This window comes from Arvicola amphibius, chromosome 1 (genome assembly GCF_903992535.2).
Source record: "Arvicola amphibius chromosome 1, mArvAmp1.2, whole genome shotgun sequence".
Classification (NCBI taxonomy): domain Eukaryota; kingdom Metazoa; phylum Chordata; class Mammalia; order Rodentia; family Cricetidae; genus Arvicola; species Arvicola amphibius.
In genome coordinates, this window is record NC_052047.1 from 85,443,903 (window position 1) to 85,465,188 (window position 21,286).

The 21,286-nt window shown below is 41.7% G+C and overlaps 1 protein-coding gene and 1 non-coding gene across 2 annotated transcripts in view; one reads left to right on the top strand and one right to left on the bottom strand.

Annotated features, from left to right (window-relative positions):
* The first annotated feature begins 1,423 nt into the window (after positions 1-1,423).
* Positions 1,424-21,286, top strand: part of Usp34 (ubiquitin specific peptidase 34) — a 178,177-nt gene continuing 158,314 nt past the window's right edge. Inside the window, exons 1-2 of the mRNA XM_038324438.2 lie at positions 1,424-1,554; positions 15,910-15,997. Coding sequence (XP_038180366.1) covers positions 1,512-1,554; positions 15,910-15,997 — 131 coding nt within the window. The 5' untranslated portion in view covers positions 1,424-1,511. The remainder of the gene's footprint in view (positions 1,555-15,909; positions 15,998-21,286) is intronic.
* LOC119806009 lies at positions 9,533-9,639 on the bottom strand. Its single transcript, XR_005284065.1, has one exon. It is a non-coding gene; the product is annotated as a U6 spliceosomal RNA (small nuclear RNA).

The following is a 21,286-nucleotide window of genomic DNA, read 5'->3' on the forward strand; positions in this document are numbered from 1 at the left end:
TTCTATCCCAGTCGGGGCTAACACATCAAGAACCCCATCTAGTAGTGTACTACACGAACCCTACAAAATGTTTTTTAAAAAATTATTTTCTATATCTAGATCATGTTTCACGCAAAGAGAAGGGTTAAAATACACGTTGGTTGAATCAATTCATTTATTAGGGAAGGGTAATTCTTCCCCCAAAGATTCAATACTGCAGACTTGTCAATATCACAGGTAAGAACTTAAAAGTCGTTCAGACTGCCCTCGAAGTCGAAGCCATCCTCCTGCCTGCGTTTAGGGATTACTGTCATAAACCAAAATGCCAGGTTTCGTTCCTCACGCTAATAATTTTGCGGTCTGGCGCTGCTGAAAATGCCGAAGCCACCATTTCCGATGAAGAATGGGAAGGCATATTGTGAGGAGAGACCTCGTGAGTAAAAACGAGATGTCATGGGGGCATTCTGGCGCGCCATTTCTAGTCCTGTCAAGGTGTCTCCCTTCAGGAGGGCAGGCGAGCTTCCCGGAACGGCTCGAGCGCGCTCGACAGAGACTCAGGTGAGGACGCGCCCTGGGCTGTTCCATTCTCACGGAGCCAGGTGGGGAGAGAGGCGCGCGCCGGAACCCGCTGACCCTCCGCCGATCGCACGCCCCAGGGCCCGAGTGGCCGCCACCCTCGGACCTCGTCCCCTGAGGGGGGCCCGTGGGGCGAGAGGCCGAAGCGCTGCAGCGGCGGACACGGCGGCGCTCCCGTCCCAGCTCTCGGAGAGCCTCCCCGGAGCGTGCAGCCGGCCCGGGGCGGGAGAGTCCGCGTAGCCGCGACCCGCCCGCAGCCTCCGCCATCTTCTACTCACCCGACTCCCCCCGCGGCAGCGGGCGGCGCGCTTCCCTTCCGGCCTCTGACAGAGATCCGGGCTGGGCGGGGTGGGCGAGCGCGCGGAGGGGGTGGACCCAGGGTGGGGAGGCTGGACGGAAGAGGAAAGGGAGGGCGGCCAGCGGCTCCGGCAGGGTGTGAGGCGTGCGGCGTGTGTGCGGAGAGAGGCGGAGGGCGGGAGGAGCCGGGAGGGAGGGCGGAGGCATGAGAGCGCGAGGCGCCTCTCCTCGGCTCCTTCGCCTGGGCGGAAAGAGCCGAGCGCAGCCCGAGCGCTCCATTAAAATGGCGGCGGCGGCGGCGGTGGCCGCGGCGTCTGGTCGGTGGTGAAGTGACTCTGCTGCTTCTCTCCCCACCCGCCCCTCCCTCCTCCCTCCCCCGTCCTTCCCCCTTCCCCCGCCGCCTGCGCCTCGGCGCCCCTGAGGCCTGCACCTCCCTCACCCCCCTCCTCGCCCCCGCCCTCTCCCGGGCCCGCCGGCCCCCTCCCCCACCCTCCGCTCCCCGCCCCGTCCTCGCCGCCGCCCGCCCGCCCGCCCGCCCTCGTCGCTTCCCCGCCCCGCCGGCAGGCCGGCCCCCTCCCCTGCCTCTGTCCCCTCCCCCCCGCCGGTCGGGATCAGTCAGCGCGATCCTCAGCGGGGGAGGGGGGGGCGGCGGCCGAACGATGTGCGAGAACTGCGCAGACCTGGTGGAGGTGTTAAATGAAAGTAAGTAGCCGGCTAGGGGACCTGTCGGGGTGCACGGTTTGGGGGTCCCTTCACCCCGCGCCGCTCTCCGGCCTCCCCCGCCACCCCCGTCTCCCGCGGCCTGCGGACAGCGCCGAGCCAGCCGGACGGCGTGCGGGCCCGGGAGCCCGGGAAGGTGCGCGGTGGCGGGGCCGTGGAGGCGTCTCGGGCCCACGCCGGCCGGGTTACCTGGGCGCCCGGGAGGGAGGCCGCGGCGCAGCCCTGGCCCAGCCTGGCCTGGGCGGGCTCGGAAAGTTTCCTCATTACAGGTGTCAATTAACGAAGGCACTAATGAGCCCTTCCGCCCCCGGCCCCTGCAGAGGAGGTGAGGGGAGGTGGGGTCGGAGGCAGTCCTCCGCAGTCCGAGCCGAAGGGCCGCCCTCTTTGATTTCCAGCGTGCTGCGGAGGCCTTGCTTACCTGCTAATTTTCATTAAAGTCCCCGGGAAAAGGGTGGTGATTTTTCCTTCCCTTGAGGGTGTGTGGGTGTATTAAATCCATCTGCCAGTCCTTAAATAGCAGAAAATGAACTGCAGTAGTGATGATTGGGGCCGTCTTACCTTAATTAAAAAGAAAGGCGATAGTATTTCTTCAGCGTACCACTCGTCGTTTTAAGGAGTAAAATCTATTATGAGGAGATCTCTGTACCAAAGACAACCATCTCGAGCAGTCATGGCCTTCTAGCCCCGAAAATGATAGGCCTAATTCTTTATTATTATAGTACATATTTTATTTGTGGCCGTTGCAAGATTGTGTTTCTGCTTCAAAAAAAAAAAAGGTATATTGCAAGTCAGCTGCTTAATGGGTTCAGAGGCCTAGGTAGGGAGAAGTGATGTATTGGAACTTAGATTCAGTGTGATCTGTGATATTTTGCCAGATTTCCAAGCTACTTATTCTTTTTTTAATACATTGTTTAAATAGTTTATAGACTGCAATGCCCTTTTTGTGTTTAAATTTTACTTTATTATGTAAATTTAATGACTGAAAGATCTGCAATTTATTTTTAGCTATGTATCTACTTTCGGACAGATGCAAGTGTTTCCATATATTCAAATTATATTTTCTAATATTTGTGTCATCGTAAATTTTCCTAGCATTTTAAGGTTATTTCTATTTTGATATGTTTCATTTTAGGTACGGTGATATGGTAAACATAAGTTTTAGCATTTAAATTTTCAGTAAGACATTTTGTATCTTAGAAATATATTGGTTATTGTGGCTTCTCAAACTTGAAAGTTGCTTTATTGTTTAGTATGCATTAGAAAAATGATTAGGGGGGATTTAAAGATTTATTATTTTAATTGTTTGTAGGTGTATGTATGTCTGTGGGTATATTTTTTAAATATTTATTTATTTATTATGTATACAATACTGTCTGTGTATATGCCTGCAGGCCAGAAGAGGGCAGACCCTATTACAGATGGTTGTGAGCCATGTGGTTGCTGGGAATTGAACTCAGGACCTTTGGAAGAGCAGGCAGTGCTCTTAACCTCTGAGCCATCTCTCCAGCCCTTGTGGGTATATTCTTGTGAGTGCAGCTGCATAAGGCCAGAGACATCTGATCCTAGGAGCTGGTGTTTGAGACAGTTGTGAGCTGCCCCATCTGGGTGCTGAGAACTGAACCCAGGTCCTCTGGAAGAATAGAAGTGCTCTTAACCACTGAGCCACCTCTCCACCGATTTCTTAAGGTGTGATTTAAAACCTTTCAAGCCTAGCTAGGAATGTTGTAAACATAGTATCTAGAGAGTTATTTGTAAAGAGATGGCGTCTGTATGATAGTCTGTTTTGGACGATGAGATTGCTTACCAGGTAAAGGTGCTTTACTCTGTCAAAGGATGAACTGAGTGAGCTTATTCCCAGAACCCACACAGGCTCACACACATGTGCATAAACTAATAATAATAATAATAAATAAGTGCTATTTAAGATTATCCGTGAATCTCTTGAAACTTTGCCAGTGGTCTTCAAAGGTTCTTACAATTTAATGTTTAAGGCTCATTTGGAAAAAAATGTCTTCAATCATCTCATGAGATACTTTATTCTTTCTTTTTTTTTTTATTTCTTTTGAAACAGGGTTTCTCTGTGTGTGTGTGTTTTTGATTTTCTCTGTGTGTCCAAAACTCTTTGTAGACAAGGCTGCTCTCAAATTCAGAGAGATAAGCCTGCCTCTGCGTGCACCATTACACCTGTCTGTCTGTTTCTCTTTTTCTCTCTCCCTCGTTCTCTTCCTCCCAACATTGTAGTTTTCCTAAATGTTTTCATATGTAGTGAGACCCTGTCTCAAACAGTATTTTCATTTGTACTGTTCTTGTATCCCAATTATAATAATAAATTCTCTGACAAGGCAGGCATATCTCATTACTGATGATAATGTTTGCCCATGCACACAATGGATGGAGCTTCATGATGAGCATGATGGTTGAACTTTGACTAAAACTTGTTGAATTAGCCTGGCCTGGTGGCGCAGGCTTGTCTGTAAACCAAGCTACTCAGGAAGCTGAGGCAGGGGGATCACAAGGTCAAGGGTCTTCCTAGGTTACAAGATGAATCCAAGGCCATTGTGAGCAGAAAATACAAAGTAAAAAGCATGCTGGGATTACAGTTAGTGGTAGTGTTTGCCTAGTGTGAAGCGTGGCTCTGGCTTTAACCCCCAGGAATGGTCTCCCTCAACAAAAGCAGCAAAAAAGAAAATAAGCTGTTTTGAAACTTTAGATCTTTAAATTTAATTTTATGTGTATAAGCTTACCACTCTCATGCCTTATGTGTGCCCTCAGAGGTCAGAAGGAGGCATCAGATCCCCTAGAGCTAGAGTTCTACAAAGTCAGCTTTTTAAATTGAAGTGGGTTATGTCTTTCTTGTAATTTTATTTGGTAATTATGTATTGGTGATCTTTTCCTTCCCTATAGGTTATGCAAAGATGAATATTCAACCCTGACTTAAAGTTCAGAATTAAATTCCTCAAACCATGTTCTGCTGCTTTTTTTTTTTTTTTTTTTTTTTTTGAGACATGGTTTCTCTCTGTAGCCCTGGCTCTTGGAACTCGAACTCACTCTGTAGACCAGACTGGCCTCAACTCAGAGATCCACTTGCCTCCTCCTCTTGTGTGCTGGTATTAATGGTTGCAGTGGCCATTTATTTATTATTAAGGAACTCAAATATTTTTTTTCTTTGGTTTTTCGAGAAAGGGGTACTCTGTGTCTTTGGAGTCTGTTCTGGAACTAGCTCTTGTAGACCAGGCTGGCCTTGAACTCACAGAGATCCGCCTGCCTCTGCCTCCCGAGTGCTGGGATTAAAGCGTGCGCCACCACCGCCCGGCCAAATATAAATTTATTAAGAAAAAGGAACACTTGGGATTGTAAGAGGCTCCAGAGGAGGAACACTGTGGAGCATTTAAAAAGATGAGATGAAGTGAGACTAAGACTGAGAAGATGGACTGTGGTTGAAGTGCCTGCTTGTTCTCGGTGAGCACAGAGATGGGTTTCTAGAACACCATGTGGTTGCTGGGATTGAACTCAGGACCTTTGGAAGAGCAGGCAATGCTCTTAACCTCTGAGCCATCTCTCCAGCCCCCATAAAGTAGCTTCTATAAATGATGAAGTACTATACAAATATGTAGTATATTAACATAGGAAAGTATCAGTATTGTCTCTGTAATGAACACTGATTATTATATAGCTTTCCTGTCCTGGGACTTACTGTGTAGACCATACTGGCCTCAAACTCACAGAGATCTGCTTGCTTCTGCCTCCCAGATGCTGGTAATAAAGGCATAAACCACCAAATCTGGCATATTAATATGTGTGTGTGTTTAAAAATAATATTAGAGAGGCTAGAGGAATGGCTCAGTGATTAGGAACACTTGTTGCTCTTGCAGAGGATCTGGGTTTGTTTCCCAGCACTTACATGGTGGCTCACAAATGACATCTGTCATTCTAATTACAGGAGATCTGATGCCTTTTGACTTTTGGGGGCACTAAGCACACATACCTACCTGCAGTCAAAACACTCATACACAAAAATAAACCTAAAAACGATTTATTTAGGTGTTATATGTATGGGTGTTTTGTCTGCATGTATGCCTGAATACCAGAAGAAAGCATTGTACCCCAAATGGCTACAGTTTTATGTGGTTGTGAACTATCATGTGGGTGCTGGGAATTGAACTTAATACCTCTGGAAGAGCAGATAGTGTTTTAAATATCTGAGCCATCTCTTGAGCTCCCAAAGATAAATTTTTTTCTTTTTTGATTATTGAGATAGGTTTCTCTATGTAGCTCTGGCTATCCTGGATCTGGCTCTGTAGATCAAGCTAGCCTCAGAGATCTCCCTGCCTATGTGTCCGGATGTATGCCTCCACACTACATTTAAAAAAAAAGTTTTTAGCCCGGCAGGGTAGTACATGCCTTTAATCCCAGCACTGAGAGGCAGAGGTAAGTAGATCTCTGAGTTCAAGAGAACTCTTAGTGATTTCCAGGACAGACTTCAAAGCTACACAGAAAAACCCTGTTTTGAAAAAACAAAACAACAACAAAAATACTGGGGCCCAGCAAGATGGTTTACCTGGAAAAGCATCTGCCAAGTTTGCCACCTGAATTTGATTCCTGAAACCTACTTGGTAGATGGAGAAAACCCAGCTCCTGCAAGTTGTCTTTCTGACTTTGACAAACTTGCCACACGCACAAAAATAAATTTAAAAAAAAGGTGATGAGACTAAAGAAGATGGTTCAGTGCTTAAGAATATTCCTGCTCTTGGAGAGGACTGGAGTTAAGCTCCCAGTATCTACATTGCACATTACCTTCTGTAATTGTATTTTAGGGGATCTAGTGTGTGTGATGTAGCTCAGGTGTTAGAATGTTTGCCTGACATGTGAATCCCTGGGTTTGGTCCCTAGTATCCCTTAAATTGGGCTTTATGATGCTCTTCTGTGATCCCAGTACTTGGTAGGTGGCAAAAGGAATTTCAAGGCTACATAGTGAGTTGAGACTAGCCTTGGCTGCATGAGATCCTGTAATGGATAATGATAATGTCATCTAACCCAGCTTTTTGGAGGTAAGATCTGATATCTCCAGAAAATCACACGTAGGGCTGATTGAAGCCACCTTGCACATCAACAGATCTCAGACAAGTGTTTGGTAAAAGCGTTCCCATTTATACAGGTAACTTCCCTCTGAACTCTGTACCTGAATACTGAGCCAGCCTTGGGCCCCCCTGGCAGCTGAAAAGTCATAGCCATCCACAGGAGTGCTCCAGGCAAGGAGGGGCTGCCACTCAGGAGTCAAAAGTAGTATGAGTTCTTGCAGAATCCATATCTTTTAAAAAAATTGTCAGAACTTTATGTTCCATTCTCATTCAGCAAAGGAACAGAAAAAGAACATTCTTTCCTTGGAAGTACTGGGGAAATGAGAAAACTTTGAGGGATGTGGTCTCTTTTTTTTGTGTAGTGGATTCAGAGTGTCCTTGTTGATAGAGCAGTTATCAAAGAAGAAATTATGAACTGCTAAATTCTGGGGCATTGAGGATGCTATGTTAGAAATGTAGGAACTGTCGTTACTCATTTTATGGGAATTTTAAAAAGAACTGCGTTTTCTTAGGTTTTAGTTAGGTACTAGTTTTAATAAAAAGTGTCAGATTCTTCCTCCAGTCACTTTGAACTGTTTTGTAAAGTGTAGTATCCATTTATTTAACTATATCTATGTACAAACAATATGTCTCGAAAAGCTAAAGAAGTTAATCTCTTGTCTTAAAAACACACACAGTTTCCCCTGGAAAACAACTATGTATTAGGTGTATAAACTCTTAGGTTAGTCAGAAAATGATGAACCTAATCAATTAAGAGAATAGCTTGGATTCTTCTAGACATCCAGCACTTTGTGTTATGGTTAAAACTGGCTTTAGTTGTTCACTGGAAAGCTAGAGCTTGTTCAGACTCTTAGAGGATCCCAGGTCAGAACCTTTTGTCTTTATCCTTCCACTCTCTAGCAACGATGCCTCCCTGGACCATGGTCTGTCACTAGGTCACAGACTGTTTTTGTTTAGCTGTATTAGGCCAGCCTTTGATTACTTCTTTGGTTTATAAAAGCTCACAGCCTTCAAGGAAGTTATGTGAAGGTAGGATATGCAGCTTTCTCTGGGTGTTTTTGTGGATCCCAAGTACATGGCCCTAAAGTGTTAAATGATTCTCAAGCAAACCTGTGGTAGGAACATTTCCATGTTGAACAGTATCTGTTGAACAGTAGCATCTTCCTCATGATGTGAGGTCCTAGTGCAGGTAGGCACAGAAACATAGGGGACACTTAGCATCACCAGGATGATTGTTGGCTTATCTTTCAGGATGGGGTGAGAGTGTGCATGGGTGTAGCTGTGTCTTAGAGAATTGCTCTCTTGTCTGTGGTGGTGGTGGTGCATGCCTTTAATCCCAGCACTCGGGAGTCAGAGGCAGGTGGATCTCTGTGAGACCAGCCTGGTTGACAGAGCAAGTTCTAGGACAGCCAGGGCTTCACAAAGAAGCCTTGTCTCAAGAAAAAAAAAAAAAAAAGAAAAGAAAATTTCATGAGTTGATTATATAGCTCTGTTGGTAGCAAGCTTGATTGGCTTGCTAAACTCTAGGTTTGATCCCAGTATCCTGTGAAGACTTTTCTAGTGGTATACACCTGTAATCTTAGCACCTGGGAGGTGGGTGTAGTAGGATCAGAAGCGCATGGTTATCCTCACTTACACAGGGAAGTTGAGGGGAGTTGGCTATTTGAGACCCTGTCTTTTCCAAAGTAAGAAAAGAAAAAAATAGCCATTGTTGTGGGACCACAGACATAGAAGCTTATTCTTCTGTTTTATTGGATATGGAGGAAATGTTTTCCAGCAGTTTTAAATAAAGGACAGTGCCATAGGATATCACTGAATTTATAGAGCCTGGTTCTGGGAGAACAAGAGAGGAGGTCAAGGACAGGACTAGGAAGAGTATCATCTTGTTTGTGTGTGTGTGTGTTTTTAAGACAAGAGATTAACTTTTTTAGCTTTTCGAGACAGGGTTTCGCTGTTTAGCCCTGACTGCCCTGGAACTCACTCTGTAGAACAGACTGGCCTCGAACTCACAGAGATCCTGCCTCTACCTCCTGAGTTCTGGGATTAAAGCTGTGTGCCACCACTGCCCATCAAGAGATTAACTCTTTTGATCTAGACTTGAGTAGAATTCAATAGCCCTGATTGATCTCACTCACAGCTGTCCACCTGCTTCAGTGTTATAGTGCTAGGGTGACAGTGACAGCATGAGCTAGCATTCTTTGCCAATAGAGTTTTATATGGCTACAGATGACATTTTCTTTTAATTTTTTTGTGTACGTATATATGTCGTGCCTGAATATAATAAGTACGTATGTGTGTATACATATTACGTGTGTGCAGCAGCCAGCAGACGTCAGGTTAGGGTGTCAGAGCTACTGGAACTGGAGTTACAGGTTTTTGTGAGCTGCCATGTGGATGTTCGGAACTGATTGGGTCCTCTGCAAGAGCAGCAAGTGTACTTAACTGCTGAATCATCTCTTGGACCTCCAGATTATATTTTTGCAGTTATATAGACAATACTTCTAACAGTTGTCTATGAGACAACTTGATATAGAAAGTTGATGTTGATTATTTGTATGTGCAAGTGAGTATAGTCCGGGTTTCTAGGAGATGGGTGTTTTTATTTGTGTGTGCCAGTCTGCATGTGGATGTCTCAAACAGTGTGAGTTGGGTTTCCTTCTGTTCTGTAGGTACCAGACATTCAATTCCAGTTGTCAGGCTTGCTTTTAGTCATTTATTTGTTTGTTCATTTACTTACTTATTGAGGCAAGGTTCTCTGTAGCTTTGGAACCTTTCCTAGGACTTGCTCTATATACCATACTGTCCTAGAACTCACTGAGATCTACCTGTCTCTGCCTCCCAAAACGTGCGTCACCACCACCTGGCACTAGTAATCTTTTTTTTTAAATATGTAATGCTTTACGAATTTGCTTATCATCCTTGTGCAGAGGCCATGATAATCTTCTCTATATCGTTCTAATTTTAGTATATGTGCTGCCAAAGCGAGCACGCTAATAATCATTTTTACTTGCTGAGCTAACTTGCTTGCCTGGAGATTGCTCACTATGTTGCCTTGGCTGGTTGGAACTGGATATATAGATCAGGCTGACCCCAAACTCCAGGAGCTCTGCTTTCTTCTGCCTCCCGAATGCTGGAATTAAAGTTGTATATTGCCATGCTTGGCTCGATTGCTAATTTTTAAATTGTAGTTCTAGTGTTATGTACACTAATCACAAAGTTTTATGTATTTCTATGTTAAAGATTTTTAAAATTTAATTTTTGAAACATTCATTTTGTTTTTTTGAAACAAGATCTCCTGTAACTCAGAATTGTCTCAAACTTGAATGTACCTGAGGAGGACCTTGAATTTACTCAAAGCCTTTTAATTATGTATAGTAAATTAAACACCTTTACAATGGAGATACAGTTTCAACAGCCTTAGGTAAATGCTGAGTTTCTCTTCAGAATGTAAATAAAAATTTATCTATCTTTCAAAGAAATATGTGTGTGTTTATAGATTTTTGTGTTATGTGAAGTTGATTCTACCATGTGGGTCCTGGGAATTGAATTGATTGTCATGCTTTGGGTACAGATACTTTTATTCACTGAGCCATCTCATCAGCCCTGCATTTCTTAACAATAAATTGAATTACCATGTCCTATGCTATTAACTAAGTAAGACCTAGGATTACATTTTAAAAATTTCCTTTTGTCTTTGATGAGGCCCTGGATTTATTTCCAGGATCACATGTAAGCCAAAACAATAAAATAGCTGGGCATGGTGGTACATGCTGAAGGCAGGCGTATCTCAAGAGTTCTAGGCCAACCTGGTCTACAGAGTTTCAAGACAACCATGAATACACAGAGAAACCCTGTCTTGGAAAACCAAAACTAAACAATAAAATTAAAACCCAGGGGAGGCAGGAGCAAACCAATATTATTTCTTAACCCCTCAGCTGCTGACTCCTTATGTGACTCTTCGAAATACTGTTTTCTTTCCATAGACATTTACATTGAAAACAATGTTTATGCAGTATAAGATTTAGCTAGAGCTGAATGATGGTGGCACACACCTTTAATCCCAGTGCTTGGGAGGCAGAGGCAGATGGATCTTGCAAAGACATACATGCAAGCAAAATACCCATTACACATTTTATAAAATTTAAGACAGAAAAAGCCACTGTCAATGTTAGAAGAAGCTAGCTAAATCTTTTGTTTTGTTTTGTTTTTCAAGACAGGGTTTCTCTGCGTAACAGCCCTAGCTCTGTAGACCAGGCTGACCTCGAACTCACAGAGATCCTCCTGCCTCTGCCTCCTGAGTACTGGTATTAAAGGTGTTGGCCACCAACCTGGCCACCTCAGGCTTCTTAGTTTAAATAAGCAAATTTTGTATGTTGCCTTATGTTATTTTCTTTTGATGACAGAGATTAACTCGAGTCTCCATTCTACCATTGAGCTATATCTGTCTCTCTTAATATCATTTGTTTTGTGGTGACTGAACACAGGGCTTTGTGTATAATAAGGAAGTACTCTGTCATTAAACACACTTCTAGCCCTCTAAAATTACTACTTTTTTCTTCTTTTTTTCAGTGCTGTAGATTGAATCCAGGTCATGTGCATGCTAGGCAGGTATTCTCCCACCGAGCTACATCTCCTACATGTTTTTTATTTATAGTATGTGTATGCCCTCGAACAAGTGTGTATGTAGGAGAGGGGGAGTTTAACATGTCAGTGTACATGTAAAAGGCAAAGGAAGAAATTGGATGTTTTCCTCTGTTGTTTTCTGCTTTATTTGCTTGAGACAAAGTCTGTCTCAAACCTGAAGCATGAGGTTTTGGCTCCCAAGATTTGCTTCTTTGCTCCAGATGCTAAAGTTAGAGGCCTTTGTGGCCATGCCTGTAGGAATTTCAGTTTAGATCCTCATGCTTATACATAAATGTTCTTTTTTTTTTAAATTTTATTTATTTATTTATTTATTATGTATACAATATTCTTTCTGCGTGTATGCCTGAAGGCCAGAAGAGGGCACCAGACCTCATTACAGATGGTTGTGAGCCACCATGTGGTTGCTGGGAATTGAACTCAGGACCTTTGGAAGAGCAGGCAATGCTCTTAACCACTGAGCCAACTCTCCAGCCCTACATAAATGTTCTTATCTGCTGAATTATCTCCCTCTCTTTATCTATTTGTCTACATATCTACCTACCTATTTACCTATCTATCTACCTAATTTTTAAGACAGGGACTTATGTAAGACAAAGTAGCCTAAAATTTACTGTGCTACCTGGCTCTTAATTATGTTTCTAAGACATAGGTTAAAGCTGGATGTGATGGCACATGCCTGTAATCCCAGCAATAGATAACTAGGGAATCTAAGGGCTACCCTGGACTACATAATAAGACTGTTGACAAAAGAGGAAAAGATACCAGCACCTTTTCCATATTAAGTATCCAATTAAATTAAACCTTTTATAGTCTTAGTATAGTTTTCCATTATTTGGTCATACTGTAACTTAAATAGTCCCCTGATCTTTATTTTCTTTAAAAAAATTTTATGTGTATGAATGTTTTTCCTGAATATATGGGCAATGAATGTGTGCCTGGTGCCTGCAGAGGTCAGAAGAGTGTCAGACCCTCTAGAAATAGAGTTAGAGACGGTTGTGAGCCATCATAAGAGTGCTAGAAATCAAACCCAGGTCCTCTGCAAGGGCAATAACTACTCTTAAATGCTGAGTCAACTCTACAGCCTACACCCTCCCCCCAATCTATTTTATTATTACTTTAAGTACAGATACTTTACCTGCAGGCATCTGGGCATCATGTGCATGCTTGTGCTCACAGAGGCCAGGAGAGGATATTGGATCCCATGGAAATGGAATTAAAAATGGTTGTGGACCACCATGTGCATGCTTATAATTAAACTCCTATCTTCTGTGCTATTAACCACTGAGCTGTCTCTCTGTGTTGTCCTCCTATGCCCCTACCCCAAGAGGCAGTTTCTTGTTACGTAGCTGTGTGTCCTTGAACTCAAGATCCTCTTGCCTCAGCCTCCCAAGTAGATTATGGGCTTGTACCATTGGGCAGTGATGACAGTAGGGCCTTTGGAGTGCATTCAAAGTAAAAATGAGATGCTGTTCATCATTACTTGGTAAAGTGGTTTAATGTGGCCAACAATGTTTTATTTTTATTTTATTTTCATTCTTTTGTTTTTTGAGAAAGGGTTTCTTTTTGTAGTCTTTGTTGTCCTGTAACTCAGTCTTTAGAGCAGGCTGGCCTCAAACTCAGAGAGATTCACCTGCCATTACCTCCTGAGTGCCAACACCACCCGACATGTTTTATTTTAATGATATTTTGTTTCCATCTTTCCTTTCAAGGTGAGTTCCCCCAAATAGCAATGCAAATCCTATCTTAAGTGAGATAATAACTTCTAATCTGGTGAAGACATAGAGGTTGATTATCACTAAACCTAAAACCTGATGTTTTCTAGTTAGTGTGATGCTAGAATTTAAATTTTGAGTTAAAAAATAAATTAAAAAAGCATTTATTGACTGCGTGAGTGCACATGCTTATGTGTGTATACATGCATAGCAGGCATGCATGCCATGGAACATGTGTGGAGCCCAGATGACAATTTGCAGGATAATTTTCTCCTTCCACCGTGTGGGTTCTGAAGATTGAATTCAGGGTTCAGGACTTGGTGGCAGTAATTTTTACTTCATGAGTGTTTTGCCAGTTCCATTAAAAAATTCTGTTTATTTGTTATGTGTATACGTGTGTGTGTGTGTGTGTGTCATAAGAGGGTATTTTATTCTCTCACATTGGAGTTCCAGGTGTTTGTGAACTGTCTGACATGGATGTTGAGAGCGAAATTCTTGTTAGTGTTCTTAATCACGGAGTCATTTCTCCAGCACCTATCCCCTACCCCCAGCTTTAACTTTTTTTTAAAGATGGCATATACAGCTAGTAAAGTCTGCACCATTATTTTAAATTCTGAAAAATTCTGAAGTCTGAAATAGTTCTTATTCCAAGCATTTCAGGTACAGAATATTGAGCTTGTAATGAGAGAATGTTGATGGTATCCGAATTTAAATCCCCAAATCTTGGGAATCAAAGAATACTGAGTTTGGCATTTTTTATTTGATTTTATTTTGTGAGCTGGGTTTCTGTCTGCACATATGTGCACTACATACATGCAGTGTCTTCAGCATTTTAAATAGTACTTGGCTCACCTGGAACTGGAATTAGAGACAGTTGTGAATTCGCATGTGGGTGTAGGGGTTTGAACCCTGGTCCTCCTGAGGAGGAGCTAGGGCTCTCAGTTACTGAGCCATCTCTAGCTCAGTGATTCTCAGCCTGTGGGTTATGACCCTATTGGGGTCACATATCATATCCTGCATATCATATATTTTTGATTCATAATAGTAGCAAAATTACAGTTATAAATAGCAAGGAAATAATTTCATCATTGAAGATGATTCACTACAAGAGGATCTGTATTAACTGGGTGGTGGTGGTGCACACTTTTAATCACAGCACTTGGCGGCGGAGGCAGGCAGGTCTCCCTGAGTTCAAGGCCAATCTGGTCTACAGAGAGTCCAGGACTTGCAAGGCTGTTGTTACACAGACAAACCAAAACGGGGGAGGGGGGGTGGGCCTGGAGAGATGACTCAGCTCTTAAGAGCACTGACTGTTAAGGGCATCCAGGTTCATTCCCAGCACCCACATGACAGGATACCCTCACACAGAGATACATGCAGGCAAAACACTAATGTAAATAAAATAAAAAAAAATTATATTAAAAAAGGATCTGTATTAAAGGGTCTTTGCATTAGGAAGGCTGAGAACCTCTGTTGTAGCTCCTTTGAATTTGAAGCTTTAGTTGATGATGCCTCTGGAATAGTAAGAATGGACAAACACTGTTTTAGATTGCTGTCCCTTTTTTTCTCTTGAAAGAAGAAATGTTAGGGCTGGGGAGATGGCTCAGCTGTGGATAAGACAGTTTGATATTAAACCTGATGACTTGATTTTGATTTCTTGAACCCACATGGTAGGAGAGAACAAATTCCTGCAAATTGTTTTCTGACAACCTAAAACACATACGCACAAAATAAATGCAAAAACAACAACAAAAAACCAAACTTAAAACACCAAAACAAAAACTCAACCGCACATGGTGGAACACACCTTTAATCCCAACACCAGGGCGAGAGGCTTGTAGATCTCATATTTGTCAGTTCAATTCAAGGCCAGCCTGGTCTACAAAGCAAGTTCCAGGACAGTCATGACAGCTACACAGAGAAACCCTGTCTCAAAACAACAACGAAAAAACATACAACAAATTGGAAATCTAAATGGAAAATGCATTCAGTACTCGTACACTGAAGACAACTTATTGGATACACACTGTGTTTGTTGTTGACATCCTGATCACGTGACTTGCTAGAAGCTAGGATTTTCTGCCCAGCATTATAAGATTTTCATAATGCATATCTATATTTATAGTCTGGGAAAAGAATAGTATGGAATGGCTAGCTGTGTTCTTGTAGCATTTATAATGCCGCATACCTTAGAGAAGTCATGATTTAGTCTAAATAGGACAAAGCAACAGGAGGTGGGCTAGAGTTAAATTCTTTTTTTTAGATACTTCATTTCATTGGAATGATAGTCCAGTGGTTTAGAGCACCTAGTGCTCTTGCAAGGGACCTGCATTCAGCTCCCAATACCCACACGGTAGCTCATAATCACCTGTAACTCTAGTTCCAGGGAATCTTGCTGGCACATGATACACATGTACTCGCATAACGTCACACACATACACATACATAAAAAATCTAATCCTAAAAATACTTTTATTAAGCCTTTCTCTTATTTTTTTTGAGATAGGATCTATTTAGCCCTGGCTAGCCTAGAATGTAATGAGACCCTATCTTCAACACTCCCCCACTCCCCCCTGAAAAAAAGGCAAAAATGAAAAACACGAAAGCAGCCTGAGTGGGCCATGAGGAGCAAGTCAGTAATATGATTTCTGAATGACCTGTTTCATTTTCTGCCGTGTTTTCCTCTAATGATGGACCTTTAAGTGAAGTAAACTCTTTCCTCTCCAGGTTACTTTTGGTAATAGTCTTTGTCACAGAAATAGGAACTACTACAGCCAGTAATCAAAGATTTTATTTCAGTAGTGAAAGCAAATGTTTGTATTCATGTATCTAAACTTTATTTTTGAAGTATTGACTTTAATATTGGTTTAACATTTATTCATATTTTTATCCTTCTATTTCAGTATCAGATATAGAAGGTGGTGATGGACTGCAGCTCAGAAAGGAACATACTCTCAAAATATTTGCTTATATCAATTCCTGGACTCAGAGGTATGCAGTTGTAGGTATTTTGAAGACTAACTTGGTGAATTGTATAAATTGCCATTACTTGTCATTAGATTTTCTTTTAGGATGTTTTATTGCATGTTATTTTTTTTTTTACTAATGGTAGTTATCAATATTCAATCATTTTACCTTTTCCTTAATCATGGGCTTGATTATGACATTGTTTTTAAAACAACGTAAAAGAATTTTTTTTCCCTTTTAAGACAGGGTTTCTCTGTGTAACAGCCCTAGCTATCCTGGAACTTGCTCTGTAGCCTTGAACTCACAGAGATCCACCTGTCTCTGCCTCCCAAGTGCTGGAATTAAAGGCATGTTCTGCCACCACTGCTCGGTTTATTTTTGATTTTCTTTTACCTTTCCCTCATTTTTTTAGGAATTAGTGACAAAAATTTTGAAAGATATTTTGAGCTGTCTGTCTGTCTGTCTGTCTGTCTATCTATGTCAATTATTTTGAGAGATAAGAAATTTTGTTTGTATATACTAAACAACTGCTTAGTGTATGTCCTCAGTCCCCCACTAAATATCTTTTCACTTGTGTGTTTTGCCTAATTTGAATTAGTCTTCTTAAAGTTTTATGAGCTAGAAAAATGTTGAATGTGGGACAAAGAGCTGTTTCAGGGGTAAAAAAACTCCTGCTACCAAACCTGATAGCTAAGGCTCAGATTAGGGGCATTGATAAGTTAGAAGGTGAGAACTGTTCCACAAGTTGTTCTTCCATACATGTGTTGTGGCACCTGTACATGAATGCACACATGTGCAGGGACACACCCAGTATATGTATTTTATAGTTAGTGATCAGTATAGTGTATAGTGAGTCTGATAATAAAGAGTTTAAGCCGGCCACTGGTGGCATATGCCTTTAATCCAAGTACTCAGGAGGCAGAGGCAGATGGATCTCTGAGTTCAGACCAGCTTGATATACAGAACAAGTTCTAGGAAGGCCAGGGCTACACAGAAAAACCCTGTCTTGAAAAAGTCAAAGGGGGAAAAATTTAGTTTCAAATCTCAGCTATTCTGCAATGATATTTTTACAGTATTTTTCTTTTAGTAAAATTCGCAGTTTTTGGGAAAAGTTAGTAGGTTTTAAGTACTTAAGTTAAATTCAAGGTTGATGCTGACATCTCTTCTGAATACCAACCAGATAGATTGTTTCGTACCATGTTGTTATTGCTTTCATTATGAGTAGATGAATAAATATTTTATATTGATATGTTAATTTAAAATGTAATAATTGAAGATATTTGCTCAGTCATAATTTTGAATCTGTTGTAGCTATAGCTAGATGCCCACGTAATAGGCATCTAACTAGAAAAACATAGCACTTGTAATTTCAGAATGTATTGGGTACACCTGAATAAGGTGAAATCCATAGAAGTAATATAATTTTCCTAATATCTTACTTATAGTTATTAATGGAGCTGGGGTTGTGATTACAATTTCATGTTTTAATTTATACTAGTAGATATTAGTATTTTTTAATGTAGAGTCTGTGAACAAATAGGTGGGCGGTAGTAGTGCACTCATTTAATCCCAGCACTCAGGAGTCAGAAGCAGGGGCATCTCTTTGAGTTTGAGGTCAGCCTGGTCTACATACTTCCAGAACAGCCAGTGTTATGTGGAAAGATCCCTTGCCTCAGAAAACCAAAAAGAAAAAAAAAGAAAGAAAGAAAGAAAGAAAAATTAGAAATAATGTGTTGGGTACTGGAGAGATGGCTCAGTGGTTAACAGTACTTATTGTCTTGCAGAGGACTCCAGTTTGGTTCTCTGCACCCACATGGTAGTTCAAAGCCCTGTGTAATTCTGATTCCAGAGGTTCCAATGCTTTTTCTGATCTCTGAAGGCTCCTGCACACATGTATTGTATATACACACACTCACACACATAATAAAATAATTTGTTGAGTTGGACATGGTGGAACATGCCTTTAATTCTAGCTCATAGGAAACATAGACAGGCAGATCTTCGTGAGTTCCAGGCCAACCAGAACTACAATGGTAAGGCCCTGCCTTAAAAAAAAAAGATAAATAAAATAAAAAAGAAAGAAAAAATATTGCTATTATTATTTAAAGTATTTCTCTCCAGAGGTTAGTACATATAAAATAATTTACAGATCAACAGTGATAGTTAGTGGACTGATGAAGGCCTTGGAAGGAGTCATTTTGGCTCATGCCTGTAATCTCAGAACTTGGAAGGTAGGGGCAGGAGGTTTCCAAGATCCTGGTCAGTCCTACCTACATTTTGACAAACATGCTGTGTGCAATGAAAACTTGTAACATCAAGTTGACATAGATCAGGTTGGCCTTGAACTCACAGAGATCTATTTGCCTGCCTTTTCTCCTGCTGGGATCAAAGGTGTAAGTAAGCTAATTCTCCTGGCCAGTATTATTGTTTCTGATAACCTTCCATATGATAAGAACTCCCAAACAATTGGAATTAACTCTTTTAAAATTTACTTATTTTTTGGCATACTGATCCCCACTTTCCCCCTTCCTCCTATACCTTCAGAGAGGTTAAGGCCTCCCCTGGGAAGTCAACTAATTCTGTCTCATTACCTCATTGAAGCAGGACCAACCTCCTTCCCCCACCTTCCCCTCACTCCTCCACAGCTACCTCGGCTGAGTAAGGTATCTCTCCATAGAGATGGGCTCCACAAAGTCAGTTCATGCATCAGAGTTAGATCCTGGTTCCACTGCCAGTGACCCCATATACTACCCAAGTCACAATGGAGTTAACTTTTTAATGGAGTGTCATTGATCCCTTTAAAATCAACATACTTGAAAAAGTGCTAGATTTGCGTGTGGGTAATTAGATGCTGAGAACTGGAAGCCCTCAACAAAGGTTTACCAATTAATTCAGTACCTTTGAGCACTGCTGAACTACTAGTCTGAGAACCAGCTATGGGCTGGCATAGCTGACTCCTGGTGCTTGCTGTGGCATTTAAAACGTTCAGCAAATTTGTTTTGCTGTAAGAAGTAGGCAGCCGGGCTGGAGGGATTGCTCAGTTTTAAGAGCACAGGCTTCTCTTCCAGAGGACCCCAGTTCAATTCCCACCACCCACATGGCAGCTCATAACTAGTTCCTGGATCTGGTGTCCTTACACAGACATAGAGACAGACAGACACCAATGTACATAAAATAAAAATAAATTAAAAAAAAATAGAAGTAGGTATCTTGTAAGAAAGGATTACTAGTTTCAGATGTTCAGAAAGTTTTTTACATCTTGAATACTGTGTTGTAATAGGTCTTTACATTTTTTTTACATTTATTTTATATGTATGAATGTTTTGCCTGCATGCATGTATGTGTACCATCGGTATAGTTGGTGCCCTGAGAAGTCAGAAGAGAGCTTTGGATTCCTTGGAACTGAAGTTACCCATGTTTGTTAGCCTCTGTGTGGATTTTGGGAGCTGAACCGGGGTCCTTGGAAGAGCAGCCAGTGCTCCTAACTACTGAGCCATTTATCTCTTTAGTTCTTTAATGCTTTCAATAGTAGAGCAGAATAGGGAAAATGATAGTAGATGCATGTTGTGGAATTTTAGGACAGTCCTAGGAAGTTATCTTACTTCTCTTACAATTCTTCATGAGTATTTATTTACTACTAAAATTAATTGGAGCTGCATGTTTTATGCTATCACTGCATTTAAAAGGCTTATTAGCGTGTGTATGACTGATTGTTTCCTGAGAGTGCAAGTTTTGTCGTCCTTTCCTTCTGTAGTTTCAGGGATTGGACTGGGGTCGTTAGTATTGTATAGCAAGTGCTTTACCCACCAAGCTTTCTTACCAGCCCTCATTACATGTGTTTCAGTATAAATTTAAATTCAGATGGGAAGCATATCATTTTACTTGGGTAATAAATTCATAAGCAGGCTGGAAATACTAGATGTAGAATGGAGAAAAAGGTAGGAAAGGTATGTGTGATGCAGAAGAATAAATACAAGAAATCTATATCAGTTTCTTTTTTATTCATTTTACAACAACCACAGTTTCCCCTCCCATCCCTCTTCCCGCTCACCCCCTCAACCTATTCCCCATCCACTCTTCCGAAAAGGTCAAGTCTCCAATTGAGGCAGGACCAAGCCCCATCCCCCCTGCATGAAGGCTGAGCAAGGCATCCCAAAAAGCCAGCTCATGTACCTGGGATAGATTCTGTTCCCAAATCTATGCAAGTTTTATAAGTCAATAATGCAGGCATGGTGGCACATGTATATCAAAACAGATAGGTAGGTCTGAGTTTGAAGCTAGCTTGGTCAATGGAGCAAATTCTAGGCTCTAAAATGCAACTGAAAGAGAAAGTATATAGTATTTTTAGTTTCCGTCTCAATCCTTTTCTATTTGCAAGTAAAGGTTTTTGATATTCTGCTTTTTGAAATTGTATTATCTTGTAACTGTTGCTTCATCTATCAATTTTAGGTATAACTGTAACCTTTTTATGATATAGGATTTCACTTTATCACATCCTTTCAATATAGTTGCTATCGAGTCTTAGCATACTTGTAAAACTAAAAATGCTGTTCAAAGATGTGCCCGAATGTTATATGGAAAACATGGTTTTAGACTTGGCATGTCTAAAGTGTCTAGCCTATATGTGTGCTTTTGTTATATATGCTTTTGTTGGATACAGGATTTTGGGTGGAAAGTTACTTTCTCACAGAATTGTGGAGGTAGTGCTTCATTGTATTCCAGGGATTCAGTGTTGTTTTTCTGAAACACTGTCTTTGTAGCTCTAGTTGTCCCAGAGTTGGGCTAAAACTTGGGCTTCTCCTACCTCAGTCTTCTGAGTATAGAACTATAGGGGTATGTTATGATGACCAGCACTTTTAGAGCCTGTCCTGGAACTGCCTCTGTAGACCAGGCTGGCCAGAAATTCACAGAGATCTGCCTGCCTCTGCCTCTGCCTCTGCCTCTGCCTCCTGAGTGCTGGGATTAAAGGTGTGAGACACCACTGCCCTGCAGTTTTAGCAGGTTTTGTTTTTCTTTTTTCTTTCTTTCTTTTTTTTTTTTTTTTTTTTGTTTTTCGAGACAGGGTTTCCCTGTAGTTTCTAGAGCCTGTCCTGGAACTAGCTCTTGTAGACCAGGCTGGTCTCGAACTCACAGAGATCCACCTGACTCTGCCTCCCAAGTGCTGGGATTAAAGAGGTGTGTGCCACCACCAAAACCCAGATAATTCTATTTTTCTTTACAGATGAATACAATTCCATCATGCATATATATATATATATTCATTATTCATTCTTCTATTGATGGACATCTAGGTTTATTATATTTACCAGCTAT